General features: G+C 36.7%; 1 protein-coding gene across 1 annotated transcript; it reads right to left on the reverse strand.

Moving 5' to 3' along the window:
- Positions 1–195: 195 nt before the first annotated feature.
- On the reverse strand, positions 196–21,069 carry Adh5 (alcohol dehydrogenase 5 (class III), chi polypeptide). The gene is made up of 9 exons (XM_026402014.2): positions 21,027–21,069; positions 17,976–18,077; positions 16,132–16,273; positions 15,474–15,561; positions 10,962–11,181; positions 10,561–10,821; positions 8,494–8,629; positions 6,333–6,471; positions 196–6,204 (listed from the first exon to the last, which is right to left on the reverse strand). The coding sequence occupies exons 1-9, from the start codon at positions 21,036–21,038 to the stop codon at positions 6,180–6,182; spliced, it is 1,125 nt and encodes a 374-aa protein (XP_026257799.2). The 5' UTR covers positions 21,039–21,069; the 3' UTR covers positions 196–6,179.
- Positions 21,070–21,851: the final 782 nt, after the last annotated feature.

Consider the following 21,851-nt stretch of genomic DNA (forward strand, 5'->3'; position numbering starts at 1 on the left):
TTTATCCTGGTAATTGTGTGTAGGGAAGCACTCACTCAGTGAGACTTTCTTTCCAATGTGGACTCTGTGTCAGTGAATGAATGTGGTAAAATTCACTTTAGAAGAAGGTTATCAGGTTTTTTAAAGTCTAGTTTATGACAAAAATAGCTATGCTCCATGTGGTGGCTGGCTGTTGCGGGGCACAGGAATTTGTAATACACTATTTCAGACCTTTATTTGGTCAGAAATGGGAGGTAGAAAACCTCCTTTTTTCCCCTCTCTTTTATTTCAAGGGCATACCTTGAAGATACTCAGAGAAGGGTGGAGGTTGCACTGTAGAGGGTGATGGGTAAAGAGTTCTGAGATGTCTCTAGCTGTGAGCACAGTAAGTCAGGTGGGCTGTGAGAGTAATCCTGACAGTGAAGAGAAAGGAAATTTGAGTACTGTAACCTGCAGTAGGGATGCAGCTGTCCTTGGTTTGCTGGGAATTAAAAAATAAAAATAAAAAAACCGCCTCACCTATGCTTAGTTGACTCATTAGCAGTGACCTCAGCTGCCCAGTGTCTGTGTTCCTTTCAGCAACTGTCCAAATAGAAGTTTATCCAGTAAAGACGAATCAGATCATCAAGTCCTTATTAGCATGTACTTGATTACTGGGTATCTGATAACTTTCTGGTAATACAATTTGATGCCACTGACACATATACTTGTAAGAGAACATCTTTCCCAGAGTGCCTCAGACCTTATTGCTTTAAGAGAATTATGATATGTTTTCATTACTTTTATTATTTTAATGATTTACTAAAGTGACTGAATCTGGTATAGACTTTTTGGGGGTATGTGTGAAGTTTTTATCAATCTGTAATATTTGTGAATGGAATGCCTTGTAATATGGATGTTAATATAATGTGTAAAGGGAGATTAAAAAGTTTGATTATCCCACCATGTAGTCATTAACTTTGTTCCAATTGTTTGGTATTTCACAGGGAATTGGTGTGAATGGGGAGGCTGATTTTATAATCTAAAATAAAACTCACGACCATCTGGTACAAATACTTCTTTCAGGTTTAATGGCTATACCATAATTGTATTATTGTGCTTAATCCAGGTGAGTGTGCAAGCAGCATTTGAGATGGCAGTCATATTTTTGGGAGCTTTTAAGACTGAGCACATGGAATATTTAAGGGAGCATTTTACATTCTGATAGTGGAATTAACAGTGGGCTTATTTGTTGTATAGCATTTAAAAATAAGCTTAAGGAAGGAAATTTTTGTGGGATAATTTTGTGGTGAAAAGATAAAATAATGCTTTCCTTGGTTTGGGAGTTTTTTTTAGAACAGTGTGTGCTCTAGTCTAATTACATATATCAAATTATGTATTAGATTTAGGTCAACAAAACATCTATTCATCATCTACCAACTTTTTAATAAATCAGTTTATTTACTTGTTTTAGGTTAAATTTTAGGGTAATCCTTGTTTCTTGCTAGTCTTCAACTCTCTTGAAATTATAATTTAAAAGGGAAACGTGTTTGCCCTTTATCTTCTTTTTGTGGCTTATGCTGATAAAATAGGTTGTTGGAATTAGAACCCCTTCAGCAACATTTATACTACTTGCCACCCACGTGTATAAATTAATAGGCAAGAGGAGGTTTAGCAATTTGTTTGCCATCTTAGTTTGATTTGTCAGTCTGTCTTTGAGGTTTTCATTGGATTTGTTTAAAGTTGATAGTAGGGTAGTCTGTCAGGCTTTTTTAAATTGTAAAAGTATATTCTTTTTTATTCTTGGGAGAGAGATTTGGAAAATACTGCATATCCTCTTCACTTGGTGGTTTTAGCTTTCACTGACAGTTTTCACCTGAATCCAATATTTTATTATAGTCATGACTGCAAGTTGGCATTTTCTAAGGCTGGCATCCCATCTACATTTATTAACTAGCATTCTACAAAGAAACACTTTCCTCCCTCTAGTCCCTGTCTCCCCTCCCCTTTTTCAGTATTGTGGAATCGCAACATTTTGAAAATTCTGTTTAATTACTATAATTGTCCCAGATTTGACCAGTGGGTCATTTTGAACCATCAGTCTGAGTGTGTTTTTGCTTTGTACCATAGCAAGATATTATAGGCTTACTATGTATTTTTCCTGACACAGACTAAGAATTGGCTTTCTTCAAGACTCCTGGTTTCTTTTCACAGGGAATGGTGTTTGGAAATCAGGATTTGTGTTTTACTGGGATCTCATTGCTTCTAGGCCCTTTTAGGAACAAATACATTTTTAAAAAGTCATAAATTCATTTTGATGCTTCTTAAGTATCAAAATGAAAACACTGATCTTCCTCTCCTTTCCCTATTCTACATTTATGATCTTATTTTCCCTTGATGAGAACTTGCTTCCAAACAACACCAATATTTACTTGCTTGATCCTGTAAGATGTAAATTTCAAAACTACCTCATCACCAACAATAAACTACTAAGTATAAAATATGTGCATTTCCTTATTAGAACATAATTTGATTTTATTTGGATTCTAAATTTTATAAATTCTGAGCTACTTTTTAAACAAGGCAGTAAATCTTGGGGGCAAAACATAGTAGGAATAGAAAGGATATCTTAGTCATCTGGGAATTAGAAACACCAGGAAGATATGAGATGATATAAGATGGTCTTCTACCAAGCTCTAACTACAAGAGGAGCAAATTATACCATTTTGTAATGTGGGGATGTGGCCCATTGTCTAACTCATTAAAAAAAAATGTTTTAGGTTTATTTCAAGATATAGGTTGCATTAGGCTAACTTTTGTCTCATTTTAAAAATGAGTATCTATGGAAAGTTTAGCTTGGTAGCACATCATCTATTCTTGGAAGTTCTCACTCGGGCCATGCTGTTTGACTCCTTGAGGGTCAAGTTGCCTTCAGTGGCTGCTCTCAAAACTTTTTGGCAGCCTCCATTCTTTCCCTTTTGCCTTTTTGGAGCTAAGTAAGAAAAATGCATTTGAATGTTTTGTAAGAGAAAGCAAAAATGCCCTTGGCTGCATTCTCTCTGCTGCTTTTCATTTTGGGTATTGAGTAACAATAGAACTGCCTCAATATGGCAATTCTGTGGTTATTTTTAAAATGTGTCAATACTGGTATGGTATTTTTACTAAAATGTGTCAAAAAAAATCAGTATGTGGTGCATTCAAGGACTTCCTATGAAGATTTTCAGTTACCATTGATGTGTTTAATAGTTCAGTGTTTTAGTTAGTAATTTTATGGAAATTCCTATGATGTCTAACCTTTTTTACTGTTGTAAAGCTTTTAGTTACAAAATTGATTTTTTAAAAAATAAATGAACACAATATCTTTATTTTGTTTATTTTTATGTGGTGCTGAGGATCGAACCCAGTGCCTCACACATGCGAGGCAAGCGCTCTGCCACTGAGCCACAACCCCAGCCCCAAAATTGATTTCTCGAGTAATAAAATTCTCAGCTTTATTATTATTCTGTTTTTGTCATCCCAGTCTGAACAACAAACTCATGACACTTATTTTCCCAAACTTGTAAGCACATATGCACTGTGGTTTCTTAAGAGGAGCACACAACAACATATTTTTAATTGATTGCATGGTTAGAACAAATCACCACACTTCTCTGTGCAGAGATTCTGTTTGTGTGGTGATAACACAAATTAGCAACAGTTTAAATGTAATGTGACTGTATAACAGATTTACTTTATTTCAGTAATTGGGTCAGGTCACCAGATAATTTAGGGTATAATTGTTTAAACTTAGTGTATTTGAGCCCTGGGAAAATCTGAGAAAACTTTAAAGCCAAGGATGAGAACCTTAGTATTATAACGTAGAACAGGGGAAGGGAATCAAAATATTGTAAAACAACATTTCTACTCTTTTTAAAAAAATATTTCTTTAGCTGTAGATGGATAAAATACCTTTATTTTATTTTTATGTGGTGCTGAGCATCAAACCCAGTGCCTTCCACATTTGAGGTGAGCACTCTACCACTGAGCTACAACTCCAGTCCTTCTGCTCTTTTTTTGTTGTTATACTTTTTATTTATTTTTATGTGGTGCTGAGGATCGAACCCAGGGCCTTGTAAGAGCTAGACAAGTGCTCTACCGCTGAGCCATAACCCCAGCTCCCTTCTGCTCTTCTTAATATTGATATTTCCACAAGGCAAGAATGTTTCTGTACACATTTAAACCATGCTTTCTTAAAAGGAGCATGCTCATATTTAGCTTATATACATGGAATTCTGCTAGTGACCATTTGGATAAAAATCTGCTGAAGAGCCCATTCTGCTGCTGTTACCATAAAGTTCCACTAAAAGAAATAAGGTAGGAGGATTGTGTCCAGTCCTCCTAGTAAAGGCACAATTTCCTTGGTGTAGTTCTGTGCATATATTATCAAAATAATGTTTTTAAAATGTATTTGTGGGATACTTTCAAGGGTTATAGGTTGACAATCTGATACTGCATGTTAATTAAAACCAGGGCTGGGGTTGTAGTTCAGTGGTTGAGCACTTGTTTTGCATGCGTGAGGCACTGGGTCCAATCCTCAGCACCATGTGAAAAAATAAATAACTTAAAAATATATGTATTGTGTCCATTTACAACTAAAAAAAAAAGGTAAAAATAAATAAATAAAAAGCAGAACAACAACAACAACAAAAAACCTAGTGAATCGACTTTTTCTAGCTGTGTCTCTAGGCCTCCAAAGAATTGTCAGTTATTTAAGACTTTGATCATCAGCCTACTGGGCAGATTGGTAGCTAACAGAAAACTTCTGTAGCATTCTGTACATGTAAAAATGTTTCTTTTTACCCAAACCAGCAAAACATTTTGAGAATTATCAGCTAAGTGTTATCTTGCATTCAGATGAGATAAATGGAAGTAACTATTTTGGGGGATACATTTCCAGTGTTGATTGTACATATTAACTGGCTCCACTCTTGTGTTTTGGATGTAATGTAATTTTTTCCTTATTTCCATTCCAAATGACCTCCTCATCATCCCATACATTCTACTTTGTTAGTTTCCTGTGCATGTAATAAAGAGCTTGTTTCTTTCTCCAGCAAATATTACTAGGTAGGTTAAAACTGAATACAGAATAGCCTAACATGGCTAAAAATGGAAATGCCGGTAAGATTTGAAAAATGCTAGGCATGTGAAAGTATTCCAGTTAATAAACCTGATAAACTTGCTTAAAGTTAGTTTCTAGTGATGCAAGATTTTAGATTCCTAAATTTAAGAGGTATCTATTTTACTGGCTTTCATGAAGTATACAGAGGCTATTAATATCCATTTGTATCGAAATTATAGACATTCATCTATTTTCAAAAATTTTCCTCAACCCTTTCACACTGGTAGAATCCTAATTGAGGACAATCAAGATAGATTTATGCCTGTGCTTTATCTGTATTTTGTTCCCAAAACGATTTGGTTCAGCAACATACACAGCATCCAAAATTCAATCCAGGAGAATATGTTAAAAGAATCTTACCAGAAAACAAAAAACAAACAACAATAACAAAAAAAACCCCAAAACTTTTTATACATATGGTTGAGTCCCATGATGCAGGAATTCTTATGGTAAGCATCTTACAAAACTGGTTTCTTACACTGAATCTGAAAGAGAACTGCTTTCATTCAAGAAATGTTAAGCCATAATGGACTGGCTTAGGACTGTGTACTTAGTTATGACAAATAAAAAGCTCAATAAATTATCCAGTTATAAGAACTGGAATAATAATATATTAAAACTGCTCTGTCATTTATTATTGAACATGAAAATGTTTGCCATCAGTATTCACATATATCTTGAATATAAGACAAAAAGAAAAAAAGCAGCACTGCCCAGTTTCTTTTAACTTTCCTTTATAGAATGAAGATATTATGCAGAGGAACCATGAAGAAAGTAGTATAAAGAAATGACAACTTATAATTGCTAGAAATTACTTTTATTATGTTGTAATATTTGTTAGTGAGCTATGATTATTTATGTGAAGGAGAGTTTAGAAAATAGATCTGTGACTGTATTGGCCTTGTCCTTGATTGCAGACTTATGAATTATACTTAGTAATACTATTCCCTCAAATAGTTAACTGAAGGCCCAAGAAGCTATGAGCTTGGAAGACGCTGGTCTGGCTGTTTCCATCAGATCACAAGACTTAGGAATGGGTGGATACATTTTTCTGTTTTGGAATTTAAAACTTAACAACAGTTCGAATGCTGTAAGAGAAGGAAGCAATAAACAGATTGTAAATGGTGACCTTTTAAAATTGTATCATTTTTGGTTCTCCCCTAGAACCCCCAGATCATTACATTCTGTATAATAAAGAGCTAAAGAGGAAGCTTACCTCTTTCCTGAATGCAGAAGTTCAAAAGCTTCATTAATTTGGTCAAAGGACACGTTGCCAGTCACAAATTCATCAACTTTTATCTTTTTGGACATATATTCAGACACCAACTTTGGGACACTTTCTACACTTTTCCAACCTAAAAGAAATCATACATTTATTCATTAATTCATGCAACAAGTTTCTACAGTATGCTTATTGGTTACACAAAAGATATTTAAGAGGATAATTCTGTGTGTGTGGGAGGGGATAAGGTGGGGGCAGTGCTGGGGCCTTATACATGCCAGGTTAGCAGTCTACCATAGAGCCAAGAGGATTTTTTTTTTTTTTGGGGGGGGTACTGGAGATTGAATCTCAGGGGTACTTATCACTGAGCTACATCCCCACCCCTTTTTATTTTGAGATAGGGTCTTAATAAGTTACTTAAGGAGGGCCTTGCTAAATTGCTGAGGCTGGCTTTGAACTTATGATCCTCTTATCTGCTCCTGTAGTTGCCAAGATTACAGGTGTGTGCCACCATGCCCAGCCAAGAGAATGATTTTTTTGATGAGTTCAAGAGGAATGATAAATTCCAAAATTAGCCTGAAGCAGAGAATTTGACACAGCATCTTTTGTTATGAAAGAGTTAAATACTTGTTATTTTTTCCTGCTTTTGTATTAGAATTTACTAAAATCTCTCAAGTTTGGCCAATGAAGACTTAAACTATGTGAGACAAAAGCTCTCTATATTTCTTAATAACAAATTTATTTAGATCCATTCCACAATAGCAAAGATTATGTAATCACAATATTCAAGGTAGAAAAAACTGATGCAATATAGTACTTTTGTTCCCTGAGTTTTGACTTCAACAATGAAGTAAGAATAGCATCTCAGAAAAGTATTAAGAACAAAGTAGCTAACAAAATTTTAAATTAGTGGCCTTGATGTTTCACTTATATCAAAATAAGTAATAAATCAACAAAAATATCTTCCCCCAAAATTTTAAGAGCATATTTCAGACCTCTTTGTGGAAATCTGTTATTTTTCCTTTTAATCTCCTAGTAACTGAGACAAACATAGCTACCCCTATTGTCTAGACCAAAACTTCTATTTATATCTTTGGGTAGTCATATTTAGCAACACAAAGAGCTGCATCCCTCTAGTGAATTTCCCAGCTGGCAAGTGCTAGGGGGAGGCTTCAGTTAGAGGTCGCTACCAAGACCCCTTGGCCCAGTCAACCAGGCTTAGAATGAATGTCCTTCCAAATTCAGCTGTGAATGATGCCCCCAAGAAGCACGTGTGCCTTACAGAGCCTGTTCTAGAAAGCTCTGTTGAGACACAATACACATCTAGGGCTCTGGAAAGGAGGGCTGATCAGTGACATTTTCTAAGGTGAGTACCATGGTATTTGCTGCTGGCCTTCAAAAAAGATGGCATAATATGAGGTATGAGAATGGCAGGCATTTTGTTAAACACACATCATTCAAAAGGTTTTGCCTAACAAGATGGTAAGATATGTTTTTTAAAAAGCCTATAAAAACATTAGATTTCATTTATTCACAACAGTTAATAGTTGTGATATGTAAACATAAATTAATGCCTGTTCCCTAACTGAGCAATCATGAAAGGATGGAAATTATTTGAGCTTTCCACTGGTAGTTAGGCAACCCAAATAACCATACTTTTTAGGATCACAAAGGGAAAAATTATCAGTCTGGGAGCTTTTCAATTTTGTTATGAGGATTTATCAAATATTTTCAGTTTAAGACTCAGTTACTGATGAAAATCAGTACCATTCAGAAATAAGTATGATCACAACCAGTGATCACTGCACTCTGGAAAATTTAAGTAAAAACAGCAGGTCTGACAATGTTGCCTGCTTACTCTGCAGTCAACTTCTCACCTATGTTCTACCCCAACTTCTTTCTCATTAGCAGAATATTGAATTTTTTTTAAGTGGGTAATAAGTGGCTAGTGCTTAAGGAGTTGAGCAACTTCCCAGCCCCAGGGGTAAACACTGATTAAATTTGAAATCCTCCTTTAAAAGGAACCTTGTACGAATCAATTTATGATAATGTAGCTCATGACATGAAGATTCTTATTAATACAGGAAAACTAGTCTGGGATTAAAACTCTGTCAATGAAAGTAACGAGAGAAAAGGGACTCATTTACTGAATTACCTCCAAAGGCAGTGCCTTTCCATGTGCGACCTGTCACCAGCTGGAATGGACGGGTGGAGATTTCTTCACCTGAAGCAGCTACTCCAACCACCACGCTGACACCCCAGCCTTTGTGGCATGCCTCAAGTGCTGCTCTCTGCAAGCACAGAGTAAGATCAAATCACACAAGTCAGTACGTTTTGTTCAGAATAACTTTCCCGGAAACTTATGTGGGTGGGCCTGGTGTGTGCGACACGGGGCTTTTAAAAAAAAAAATGCCGACTAAGGTCCAAACTTCATGTAATTTTATTGAACAATTACATTCTAACAGGTATTTTAAAAATTATTAACCTGGATAAATATTAACATAAATTGAACAAATGTAAAGCTTTCATTTGCTTTGTACTCTAAAAGTAAATTGTATGTCACATGTAGAAGAATGAGGTAGACTCCTTATCTCTTACCAGTTAAAATTTCAAAACAGGTAAGAGTTGAAACTATGAAAATCCTGGGGGCGGGGGGAAGAACAAATGCTTTGAATTTTGGATCCCCAAAGCACAGGAAACAAAAGCAAAAAGAGACCAATGGGATTACATTAAACTGAAATGCTTCTGCACAGAAAAGGAAACAAATAGGAGTGTGGAGAAAACTTAGAGAATGGGAGAAAGTATGTGACAGGGGTTGATATCCAGAATTTATAAAGAACTCCAAAAACAACAGCAAAAACAAAAATAACCCAATTAAAAAATTGGCAATAGACATAAACACACGTTTCTCAAAAGACACAAATTTTCAACAGGTACTTGAAAAAATGCTTAACATTATTAATCATTAGGGTAATGCAAATCAGATATAATCTCACCCTGTAAGAACGTCCATTACCAAAAAGATAAATGATTAAATGCAGTGAAGATGTGCAGAAAAGGGGAACCTTGTCATTCTGGAAAACAGTATGAAGATTCCTCAAAAAATTAAAAATAGAAAAAAAAATTAAAAATAGAACTACTGCATGACCTAGCAATCCCACTCCTGGGTATATGTCCAAAGGAATAATGAAATCATTTTACTGAAGAGTCATCTACACTCCTATGTTCACTGTGGCACTATTCACAACAGCCAGAAAATAGACAACTGAAGTGTCCATCAATTGATGAATGGATAAAGAAATTGGTACATATATACCATCGAATATTATTCAGCCATAAAAAAGAATAAAATCTTGTCATTTGTGGCAACATGGACGGAACTGCAGATGATTATGTTAAGTGAAATAAGGCACAGAAAGACGAGTATCACATGATCTTTTTACTTGTGTGGAATCTAAAAAAGATCTCACAGAAGTTGAGAGTAGAATAGTGATTATCTATCTAGAGTAGGGTGGGAGGAGGGATGAGGAGAGGTTGATCAATGGACATTAAGTCAGATTTAGATAGGAGCAAGAGGCTTTGGTATACTGTTGTATAAATAACAATAATGTACTATACATTTCAAAAAGCTAGAACAATGGATTTTGGAAGTGTTCACCATAAAGAAATGATAAGTGTTTGAGAGATAATGTTTAACCTGATTAACATAGTACTCCATTAATATGTACAATTTTTATGTATTGGTTTAAACAAAAAGTAAATCCTAGCTCAAAGTTCTAAGGAATTTAGTATAAGAAGTAGGCAGGAGAAGTAACAGTATTTTTCACTCAATATCTACTTGTGTCAAGTAGGTGTTGTTACTATCTGCATTTGACAGATAATGAAACCTAGGTTTAGAGAACTAGTCCATGGCTCAAGGTCACTGAGCTGGTAAGTATATGAATACGTAACTCCAAAGCCCACACTCTCTATTCTGCTTTCTCATTTAATGAGACATATATTTAGGTTGCACTGAAAGGCAAAGAAACAACTTTTCATCTTTCCATAAGACATTCTTGTGTCATTTTCTACTTGTAGTCCAGTTATTTTTCCCTTCTTTCATTAGAACTGTTATCAAAAGACTTCCTTTGTAAAAACCAAATCCATCAATTTTAAATCCTAATGGGACTGCATTAAAAAGAAAGTTCTACAAACAAAAAAGGAATGAAACAAGCATACTCACCATGACCTTCACATTACCAATACACTCAAAGGAGTAGTCCACTCCTCCATCAGTTATCTCAATGAGCACTTCCTGGATGGGTTTACTGAAGTCTTGGGGATTAATACATTCGGAGGCTCCAAATTCTATGGCCCTTGCAAATTTATCTTTATTGATGTCCACACCAATGATCCGGGATGCACCAGCAACTTTGCAGCCCATGATAGTTGCCAATCCAACTCCTCCGAGGCCGAAGACTGCACAAGTAGAGCCAGGTTCTACCTAACAGGAAAGACAGTCTGTAAGGAACTCATTCAGCAAGGGTCAAAGACATCAGTAGGTTTCAGGCCAGTTTCACTATTCTAGCAAAGCTTTGCTGAAGTGAATTAGAAGGCAGAAGCTAAAACCCAGGCTGATCTCACCTTGGCAGTGTTCACCGCAGCACCATACCCAGTTGAAATGCCGCAACCAAGAAGGCAGACTTTATCCAAAGGTGCTGAATGGTCTATTTTAGCAACTGAGATATCAGCCACAACTGTGTATTCAGAAAATGTGCTGGTTCCCATGTAATGTAAAATTGTCTTTCCTTTGCAAGTAAATCTGCTAGTACCATCTGGCATTAATCCTTTCCCTTGAGTGACTCTAAAAAAAAATAGGAAAAGACAGAATGGAATGTGGTTTCTTGGTTTTTAAAAATAATGACCAGTAAATACTCAGAAAAGTGTACTAAGATAAAAAGTCTAGTTTTTATTGTATTCATTAATAATCTAGCACATTTCAGCAATGCTTTACTAGTGAACTTGTAAGAAATTTATACTCTTCAGTATCTTTCCAGAACTTATTGTCAAAGCACGAAACTAATTTTTTTTTTTTGGGGGGGGGATTGGAACTGGTTTATCCTCAGAGCTCAATGGGATGGTCTTGTAGTAAGGTTTACAAGGTAATACAGTATTTCTTAGTAATGCAAAGGGACACATGGACACAGGGCACAAAAGCCATATACAGAAAATAGAATTGGTTATCTCTGCCATTTTGTGATATACCATCCTGAACTCTGGGTCCGTATAAAGCTGTTTTTCTTGTGACCATTCTGAATTTAAAATAGATGTACTTTAACTTCAGACTGTTGGTTGGCCTTCCTTGGCCAAATCAAAAATCTCTTATAATCTTTAGGATAATCGACCTTAATCAGTCAGAAAATATAAAATACAGAATGTTTTGAAATGACATTAAGGCTGATCAGAGTAATATCAAGGAGTAACTGGTAGAGAGGAGATAAGAGAATTGAGGTCTTCTGTAAATCAACTTTCATACTATCTTTGGGCATACAATAATTAAACCAAATTCTTCAAGACAGATAGTTGTGGGGATTAAATACGACATTCTAGATTTTGTAAGTGCCCATCTGATCCTGACTTTCTTTTAAAATTTATTTTGAAAACACATTTATGGGGGCTAGGGTTGTGGCTCAGTGGCAGAGTACTTGCCTAGCACGTGTGAGGCACTGGGTTCGATCCTCAGCACCATATAAAATAAAGTTACTGTGTCATCTATAATTAAAAAAAAATTTAAAACAAGAATACATTTGTGTAGACTGCTTATGAAAATAAATTTTAGAAACCAGGGAGATTTCTAATTGCTATCCCATACTATCTAACTAGACAAATCTTTAGTTTCTCTTTTTCTTTTGGTACTGGGGATTTATGCAGGGCCTCACACATGCTAGGGAAGTGCTCTACCACAGATCTATATCTTTACCCTTTTTAACAAGATCTTGCTAAATTGCCCAGGCTGGACTTCAATTCTCCTGCCTCAGCTCCTAAGTAGCTGGGATCCTAGGTATTTGCCACTTTGCCCAGCTAATCTTCACTTTTTTCACCCTTAAATTATAAAGCATAAATCTCTGCTCAGTGCATATATAAAATTACATCCAGTAATAGGGCAATAGGTATTCCATAAAGTTCGATGAGTTCCAGAGGCAAATAACGACAAAAACTATGACAATTTATTCTGTCTTCCTGGTTACAGTCATTATGGGGCAGGGTTGGCAAACAAGGCAAATAAAGTGAGTACCTTTCCTCTCTAAACCAGATGCAGCCTTTTGGCTTTTTATGGTATGCAGGTTGACTTAATTCATTAATTTGGATTCAAAGCTGGCTTCTTCCATAGGCTCCAAGTATTGTAATTCCTGCACTTCACTGTGAGCTCTGCAATGGTGTTCATGTCAATGCTCTTGAACCTTCCACATTTTAACTGGACACTTCTCGTTAAGGCAGGGAACCATTAAAAGCTGTCTCAGCACCAGCATCTTAACTATTAGTCACTGTGTAATACTAAAACTACTCCCAAGTATTGATTAAAACTCGATCCACACCCCCCTTTTTTTGTGTACAAGGAATTAAATCCAGGGGCGCTTAAACACTGAACCCCTGCCCTTTTTATATTTTATTTTGAGGCAGGGTCTCACTAAGTTGCTTTAGGGTTTCACTAAGTTGAAGTTGGCTTAAAACTAGCGATCCTCCTGCCTCAGTCTCCCTCATCAAATGCCATGACTATCCTCACAGCCTTAGTTGACAAAATTCAGAGTCCTCAATTTCCTGATAATAAGAAATCTATTTTCAAGGTGACAGTCATTGTTAAGAGAGTTTTCAGGCTTTTTTCTGCCATGTCCATAAACCACCAAACCAGTGATGGAAGCACTGGTGGGTGCTTGTGCTTGTGCTTCACACTGTGCTTGCCTCCTTAAACTGTTCATGGCTACAGCAGCAGGGACAAAGGAGCACTGTGATGTCCTGAATTCAACATGCACAACTTAAGAATCAGAGAAAATTGATTTAAAAATCTATCATAAGGGATGGGGCTATAGCTCAGTAGAGAGTGCTTGCCTACCATGCTTGAGGCCCTGGGGTTGATCCTCAGCACCCACCTCCCCGCAAAAAAACATCCATCGTAAACTCTGAGAACAAATGATAACTTCATAAATGAGGAAGCCCAAATCCTATTTATATAAGTAGAGCACACAAGCAATTATCCAGATCCACAGATGAAAACCAATGGCCAAACTGACTAATTTAGATCTGTCTGGAGGCTTTTCAAAAGTCTCACTGTCTTCAAGGATTCATGTTATATTTCCTCTTCCCTTTCTGCCTGTGTAGTTGGTTACACTGATAGAGGAAAAAACTCAAAAAACCTCACACAGGCAACCAACACAATAAATGTCAAGAAAAAAATCACTGTGTTATTCTAAAACAGAAGAGGTACTACATCTTGATTAGGAGAGCAGGCCCTAAAGTCAGATTGCTTGGTTCAAATCCTGTGTGATCTTGGGTAGCTTAACCTTTGTGCCTTAAGTTTCCTCACTAGAAAGCATGGAAAACCTTGTAAATTCCTAAAAAAATCTAATGAGACATGATGTAGCTAATATATTAGTGTTATGTCTGGCAGAGTATGGTTAGTAAATATTTGTTATTTTTTATAAACACTAATTTGATGTATACCCTTAAGTAAACCCTCTGGAATACATATATGAATAAATATGCAGATGAGAAATGGTTTGCTTGTAGATTCAAGAGTATGTTTCTTTTGAGAGAAAAACAAAAAATATACTCAGAAACAAAAAACAAGTATCAAAGCTCGACATAAAATAATTGTTGTATATCTTCAAAGAATGGTTTAAGCTTGTTAAGTCACTCTTACCAGAGGAGTTTCATGAACCAAATGTGACACGGGACATATCACCTTTCACAGAATTTTTTTCTCTGAAAGGCTGGTTAGTTTTAACGTGCCTATCACCATTTTATACTTGATGTGTTATAAACTAATTTTTTCAGTGCCATAAGAAAACAAACGTATGATCAAACGTATCTCCCATTCTATGGTGGAGGGAGCATAAACTCCTCCGTTCACACCTGAAAGCTGCAGATGTGTAGCCCAAAACTTAGCAATACCAATCTCAGGAAAACACCCCAAAGCAGGTTGTGCATGTGTGTGTAAAAATGTCACTGGCCATATTAATCCTACAGCTACAAGCTGGAAGATACTTAAGTGTCCACCAACAGGAAAATGGATAAATGGTGGTATCTGGAATGGAGTAAGACAGAACAAAAAATAGAGATGCACAGCAACGTGGACGTATCCCACAGGTATTACAAATGGAAAAAATCTGACAAAAGAGCACACTCTACATGATTCTATTTATACAAAGTTCTACAGTTGAAGACACCAGAATAATGATTACTTCTGAAGGAGGCAAATGCTGACTTGTAAGGGACATGAGGGACTTTGTGGGGTGCTGTCAGAGATCTTTCCTCTTGATCAGAGAAAAGACTCTAATCATCCGGGGTGTGTGTGTATAATATTCACTGGACTAAACTTAAGATTTGTACACTGCAAATATATTATTATAGGTATGTTCTACTTCCATAAAAAAGAAAAAAAAGAACAAACAAAAGGGGATCTTACATTGCTTCTAAGAAATAGTTTTTTAAGTGCTATTAACATATAATAAAATAACTTACCTTTTCTGTGTCAAGGGGTTATGTTATCTCTTCTAGGCTTCTCAACAATCTTATGAGGTAAGTTTTATTACTTTTTTATGACATTTTTATGACAATAAAATGGCTCATAAAAATGATTTCACTTAATCTCACAAACATGTCCTTCCTTGCAAATCTAGCGTAGGATTATGGAAAGAGAATGGGTTCATAAAATTCTGTTCTATATCGTAATGACCTATGATACTGTGCAAATCCTTAATTTCTTGCGTCTTCATTTTTTCATCTTTGAAAATAAGGTTATTAATAACAGTGACAGTAAGACTGCTTTAAAGATGAAATTAGTTCATGTAAAATGCACTGCTTAATTGCCACATAATTAAGTGATTATTACCATTAATATGACCTCTTGTTTTAAGAATACAATAAAAAGCCACTAACCTTATCTTCTGGCAAAGGTTTGTTTTTGGATTTAGACAAAATTTGCATTCTCCACACTGTGGGATGTAAAGCGGGATGACAGTATCACCTAGGAAACAAATACAAAGACATCCTGAATGGGTGGTACCTATTTCTAAATGAATAAAGCAGCCTTTGCAAATTCTATTCCTTTCTGCTGTAGTCTACAAAGTTAACTTCAAGGTTTAAAACTTTACCCATGTAATGTCACCTAGACATTGCCTGACCATGCAAAAAGTATGTTTCAAAGTTTTCATCTAAATGAAACTCTTAAAACAATAACTGCAGAACAAAGTCATGTTGTGCTTCAAAATACTGACTTATTGACATCATTCTAAGAATTCTTGCTGACTTTTCCAAAATTGACTTTGGAAATGTACTTAAACAGTTTCAGATGAAGAGCCGTCTGCAAAATTGAGAGAGAGAGAGAGAGAGAGAGAGAGAGAGAGAGAGAGAGAGAGAGAGAGAGATATCCAAACATTTGTGCTCCCCAGATGAATGAAATCAATCTTGATATTTTTTTTTAGGTGACAACCTGTTTATAAACAGTTTATAAACAGTGTGTAGTTTATCAGAAAAGGAACTTCCCTACAGATATAAGCCTAAATCATCAAGTAAGTAATCCAAATATTCTCCTTACCTGCCTTAAACTTAGTAACTCCTTCACCAACACTTTCCACAATTCCAGCACCTTCATGTCCCAAGATCACTGGAAAACACCCCTCAGGATCAGCTCCACTCAAAGTATAGGCATCAGTGTGGCAAAGTGCAGTGGCAATGATCTGTCAGGGTGTTAGAATAAAAAGCACTGAAGTGTGTGTGTGCATGCAGGTCAGAGTGAGGTACAAGTCAAATAAAAGACATTTTACTTTAATATTATACTTTGTAGATTCTAAGATAGAATAAGATAGAAGTCTTTTCTATTTTAACTTGTTTAAATCAGCAAGGGTTCATAATCCATAGCATTGCTAACGATTAGAATTGGCAGCATTTTTTAAGTGGTACATAAAAATAATGGTGTATTTATATGTAATAAAATGTGGCATGGTTTTTCTCTTTTTCAATGAATGTTAGCAGAAGGTAAATAGGGTAATTTTATGTGCACTGTGCCTGCAGGTGTGGAGAGGAACATTACATATTGCAAAACAAGTGTATCCCATCTCACTTTTGACTTCCTTGTGGATTCTGGAAATGTCTAAAAAAATACTATTTCTGAATTATGCCAGTCTGCTTGAGTCTGGACCCAAACTATGAGATTTTACTGGAATCAATCTTTTGCCACCACACATTATTTCCACTTAAATAAACCTTTTATTCCTGTTTCTCTGGTTTTCAAATATCTTATCTTTCCAAAGCACAAAAAAGTACAGAAAGTAAGACTCTTGGAGTATTTGTATTTATGCTGCTCTGCTTCTGGCCTACATACTCACTTCTAGTGTAATACTCTTTGCTATCTGTCAGCAGTTTCTCAGGGATGAAAGCTGAACTCATTGTGCTTCGCAAATATACAAAGTTCATCTTTGTATATTTAGGACAAATACTCTTCTTCAGTGGCACAATCAGTTTAATTTCTGAATTTGAAGAAGAAAAATACTATACTATTATAAGATTTCAGATTTCTGAGTCTCAGTTGAAAAGGGCCTCCAAAAGTTATTTGGTTGTGGGCTCTCCCCACCTGATCTTTATGATCCTTGGGAGCATGAGCCAGTATGTGCAGTATATATTTGGAAGTAGGATGGTGGTGGTGGAAGTATACTTAAAGTAATGGCAAAAGAGAGCCAAGTCTTTTCCTAAAATGTAACATTTTTTTAGAAAGGAAAAAAAAATTATTTAATGGCCATTACTTTAAAACATTAATTTTATATATAAAAAACAAGTAGAGAGTTAAATGTCAAGATTGCTCGAGCTGGTTGTCTTGTGTAATATACCCCTCTCCAGGTGTAACTCTCCTTCTCTGCTGCAGTGGAGGTTGAGAGGAACTGGATTAATGAACCTGCTGAACCTTGGCCTGGTCCATCAGGGACAGTACATTTTGAAGCTCTCTAAGCAAGCAAGGAGACTTTATTTGCTTATTGCTTTAGTTAATCAGGAACCTCTTTCCAAATCTTATTGGAAGTCTCTTCTAACATAATCTAGTTTATTTATCGTTTCCAATGTTACACCATAGATTATGGGATCAGCAGAAAAGGGAGGATCTTACAAGGTCACATTAAACTATAAAAGTTATATTGCAGGAATCTAGTAATCCACAGGAAAGGTGCTATGCCAGCCAAAGCCAAAATTGAGAGAGAGGTATATTTAAACTACAAAAATGAGAGAGGTAAAAGGATGTTGATGCTAAGGTTGGATGACTTTCAGTTTCGTCTCCTTGAATTGTCCTTTGGGGTTTATTATAGACCTCAGAGCTACTCATTCACTCACAGACCTAACTGTAAGTCTTTTTTTTTTTTTTTCATTCTTCCAATGCTGAAGGTGTATCATTACCTTAATTCGAACTTCATGAGCCTTTGGGGGTGCTACTTCTACCTCCTCAATAGAGAGAGGCTTTCCAGCCTCCCAGGCAACTGCGGCCTTGCACTTGATAACCTAAAATGGGGGGAAAGAGAGTGAGTGGTTTATCTTCCTAAACTAATTATTTAGAGGCCAATTTCGATACCAAGAATGCTAATCTTAGAAAGTTTACCACAGATTCACAGAGAAATATACACCCTTAAGTGATATGTAGAATTGTTTTTAGATTTCATAGAATTAGTATACAGTAAAAAGACTTGAGATGATTACTCAATCCAATACAACAGTCTCTTTTGCCTAAGAAGTCTTATTCATCAAACATTTAATGACCCTCTGATTCATTAAAAAAGATCAGAATAAGAATATAGGTCCCAAGAGAATCTGATACAGTAGATCTGTTATGAGGCTATGGTTAATATATGTCATATTAAACTTTTGCTCAGAATGGTTAAATAAACTGTTTGCACCAGTTTAGTGCAAAACTATAGGATAGGAAGGAGGATAAGAAGTATCAGAATGGGCGAACTTAAAACTTTTAACTGTGCTAATACAGGAGCCCCTTTGACACATAATATGTGTAAATGCAATACACAAGCATTTTGCCACATATAGTTACTCAGTACTAACAAAACAGTCTGATCTCAGATATGGTATAGGTGTAAAATACACCTGAATTTTGAAGACTTAGTACAAAAAAGAGTAAAAATATCTCATATATGTACATATATATTATATATTTATACACACACATATTGTCTGTTTGATGATACTGGGAATTGAACTCTGTCACTGAGCTACCTCCCCAGACCTTTTTTTTTTTTTTTTTAACATTCTGAGACAAGGTCTCAATAAGTTTCCCAGGCTACCCTTGAATTTGTAATCTTTCCATTTCAGCTTCTGGAGTAGTTGGTATTACAGGCGTGTAAAACTGCACCCAGCTGTATAATATTTTTAAAAATATTATGTTGAATAATATTTTGAATATGTTGGATCATATAAATATACTATTAAAAACAATTTCATTTGTTCCTTTCTTTAATGTGGCTACTAGAAAATTTTAAATTACATATGTGACTTGTATTATGTATATATAGGAAGTTAAGAGATTATAGTCAGTACACATGCTTCCCCATTACCATGAAATCAAGCATAATGAGGAAGGTTTTGAACAGTTCACAAAATGCTTATGAAGTGTATTTATAGCAGACAGATGTGTACATCAATAATTTTTAAATATGATTTAAAGAAACAGGAACAAAGGGCTATAGAAAGCAAAAAATGAAGAAAGAATGTAACCTTGGTGGTTTTGGGAAAGCATCACTTTTAATGAAGAATGAGAAAGAAGTAATTACAAATAAAACACCTACAGATTGGATGATTACGAGTAAATGGAAGTCAGTATGAAGTTCCTAATACAGTTCTTGGTATAGTGATGCTTTGCAAAAATAGGTAGTTATTGGTGGCAGCAGAACAGAGTTGAGGAAAAGGAGAGGTGAACTAAAGATATAAGGAATGGCTACTGTAACTAGTGAAGCTGCAAATTATTGCTTTTAAATTTGAAATGTAAGGCTGGGGGGTGATGGTGCACACCTGTAGTCCTAGCAGCTCAGGAGGCTGAAGCAGGAGGATAGAGAGTTCAAAACCAGCCTCAGTAAAAGCAAGGTGCTAAGCAACACAGTGAGACCTTCTCTAAATAAAATACAAAATAGGGCTGGGGATGTGGTGGAGTGCCCCTGAGTTCAATCCCTAGTATCCACCCCTTCGCCCCCTCAAATTGAAATGTAGGTATTAAATATGAGAGTAAAGAATTTAGACACTGCTATTAGCACCTTTTTCCACCTTAATGTACCATAGATCTCAACACAAAATCCCAAAGGATCAAATTAGAATGCTAACAATTTAGTCACACAACCCAGACATCCAAGGCAACAGATAAATAATTATACAGAACCAAAGTTTGATCCCTCTCCCATTAAAAAATGCTGAAAGCAGCTTAATCTTTTCCTTTCACTGAGAAAGCAAAACAAAGCCCCACTCTAAATCCAGGGAAAATTGCCCTATGTCAACATTTAAACTATGTAGGAGTTACAATATTTCATCGTCTCTGAAGATATTTGGTAATAAGGAAAAACAACTGTATATTAAGCCTGAAAGATCATTAAGAGTTTATAGTTTTAAACTTCACCATTTACGGTCATATATCTTTCTAGAAAAATGTCTAAAGTTTGTAAAGCATTAAAACAATCAAAACAATCAGCGACTTTAAATTGATAATTCATCTTTTTCATGTACTTCTGCCTATATAGTTTAATATGCATTTCAGAATCTTTTCACTCATGGACAGATCTGAGTTGGACTTCTGATTCACTACCTTTGGTGTAATCACGAAGCACAACCAACTTTTTAAGCTTCATTTTTTGGTCTCCGAGAAGGGAAAAAAATGCCTCGCAGTCGTGTACATAATACAAGGATTATGAGAGGGCATAAATCTCTTGGTGCCTAAGTGCTCAAAAAAATGTTAAAAAGAAAGGAACCTAAGAGTCTTCCCAAAATACACTCTCAAGTGGCACAGTAATTGAGCATTTTCCGAGTCGTGAATTGCAACCATAACGCACTAGCACGTAGGAGTAGGGCTCTGGCTGCAGCTGTGTCTGCCTGCAAGCGTGACACCACGAAAGTTATTTAATTCCGCATAAAGAGCAATGACTTGTAAAGAGCAATGGCTTCTCCAAGGCCATTTGTATTAGGACACGCACTCGACCAGCCCCTGCCCCCACTCTTCGGTCCTCCCCACCCCCATCCAGCTCCGGCGGTTCCAGAAGCAGAAAGCAAAACTACTGCCCCAGTGAGGAGCCAAAACAAAGCTTCCTTCTTCTCTTTTTGGCTGAGGCGGCAGCAGGCTCCGATTCAGCTTTGGTGGCGGGATCCCGTCCCGGGCCGAGCCACGCGCCTCTGCTAGCGGCCTGATGCCACCCCACGTTCTTCCTTCCTCTAGCACAAGGCCCGCGGCAAGCACGCAGTTACCTGGTTCGCCATGTCCACGGGTCTGTCGGCGCCGGAGATGGGCGGTGCCAGGGCCGGGTGGGGGCGTGGCTTGCGGGGCGTGGCCAGAACCGGAAGGGCGTGCCTGAGTCTTGGCGCGGGCTTGCTCTCGGGGTTGCGGGTGACGTCGTACTAGAGGGTTTGGTTCGTGGGTTTCCTCTTGGTTGCGTGCGCTGCCTTCAGGGGTCCTGCCACAGACTCCTTTGCGAAACATCTTGGTTGGGGTGGGATGTGGGCCAGTCATGGTAGATGAGGCTTAACAGAGCGAAGGAGAAACAATGACAGGCCTGCTGCGTGTTTGTGCCCCGTACGCAAATGCTGCTTTTCCTTGAAGGCACGTTGTGTGCCCTGGGGAACACTGGATGAATAAGATACCACGTCTCAGGGGATTCTCCACGAAGAGAGGAAACTAAGTTGGTGAGACTAATGGTGAAGGGTGCACAAAAGAGAGAGGGGCCCATTCTGGGAGCTTCTCGAGTTTTTTTTTTTTTTTTTTCCAGCAGCACCTGATAGGTTTGTAGGTTTTGGGGACTTTGCAAGGAGGGTCGAGGGCAACAAAAAGTTTCCAGAATATGGATGCATTTTAAACGTGGGCCATATTGTAGAGAAGGTTGGAGTATTTGCTGGTTTACATATTATTTTAGTTGTAAATGGACGCAATAACTTTATTTATTTTTACATGGTGCTGAAGATCAAAGCGAGTGCCTCACACGTGCTAGGCAAGCTCTCTGCCGTTGAGCTACAATCCCAGCCCTGTTGGTTTACTCTACAACTGTGTTTTGTTAAAATGGCTCTACCAGACACCCT

The sequence above is a fragment of the Urocitellus parryii genome, chromosome 10, assembly GCF_045843805.1.
Source record: "Urocitellus parryii isolate mUroPar1 chromosome 10, mUroPar1.hap1, whole genome shotgun sequence".
Lineage (NCBI taxonomy): Eukaryota > Metazoa > Chordata > Mammalia > Rodentia > Sciuridae > Urocitellus > Urocitellus parryii.

What these genes read in the sequence shown, in the direction of transcription:
- Adh5 (XM_026402014.2), bottom strand. An exon ending in GAAAGGCACTGCCTTTGGAG is followed by an intron (nt 6,472 to 8,493) that starts GTAATTCAGTAA and finishes GATTTCTTTTAG; the next exon opens with GTTGGAAAAGTGTAGAAAGT. An exon ending in CTTCTGCATTCAGGAAAGAG is followed by an intron (nt 6,205 to 6,332) that starts GTAAGCTTCCTC and finishes CTTCTCTTACAG; the next exon opens with CATTCGAACTGTTGTTAAGT.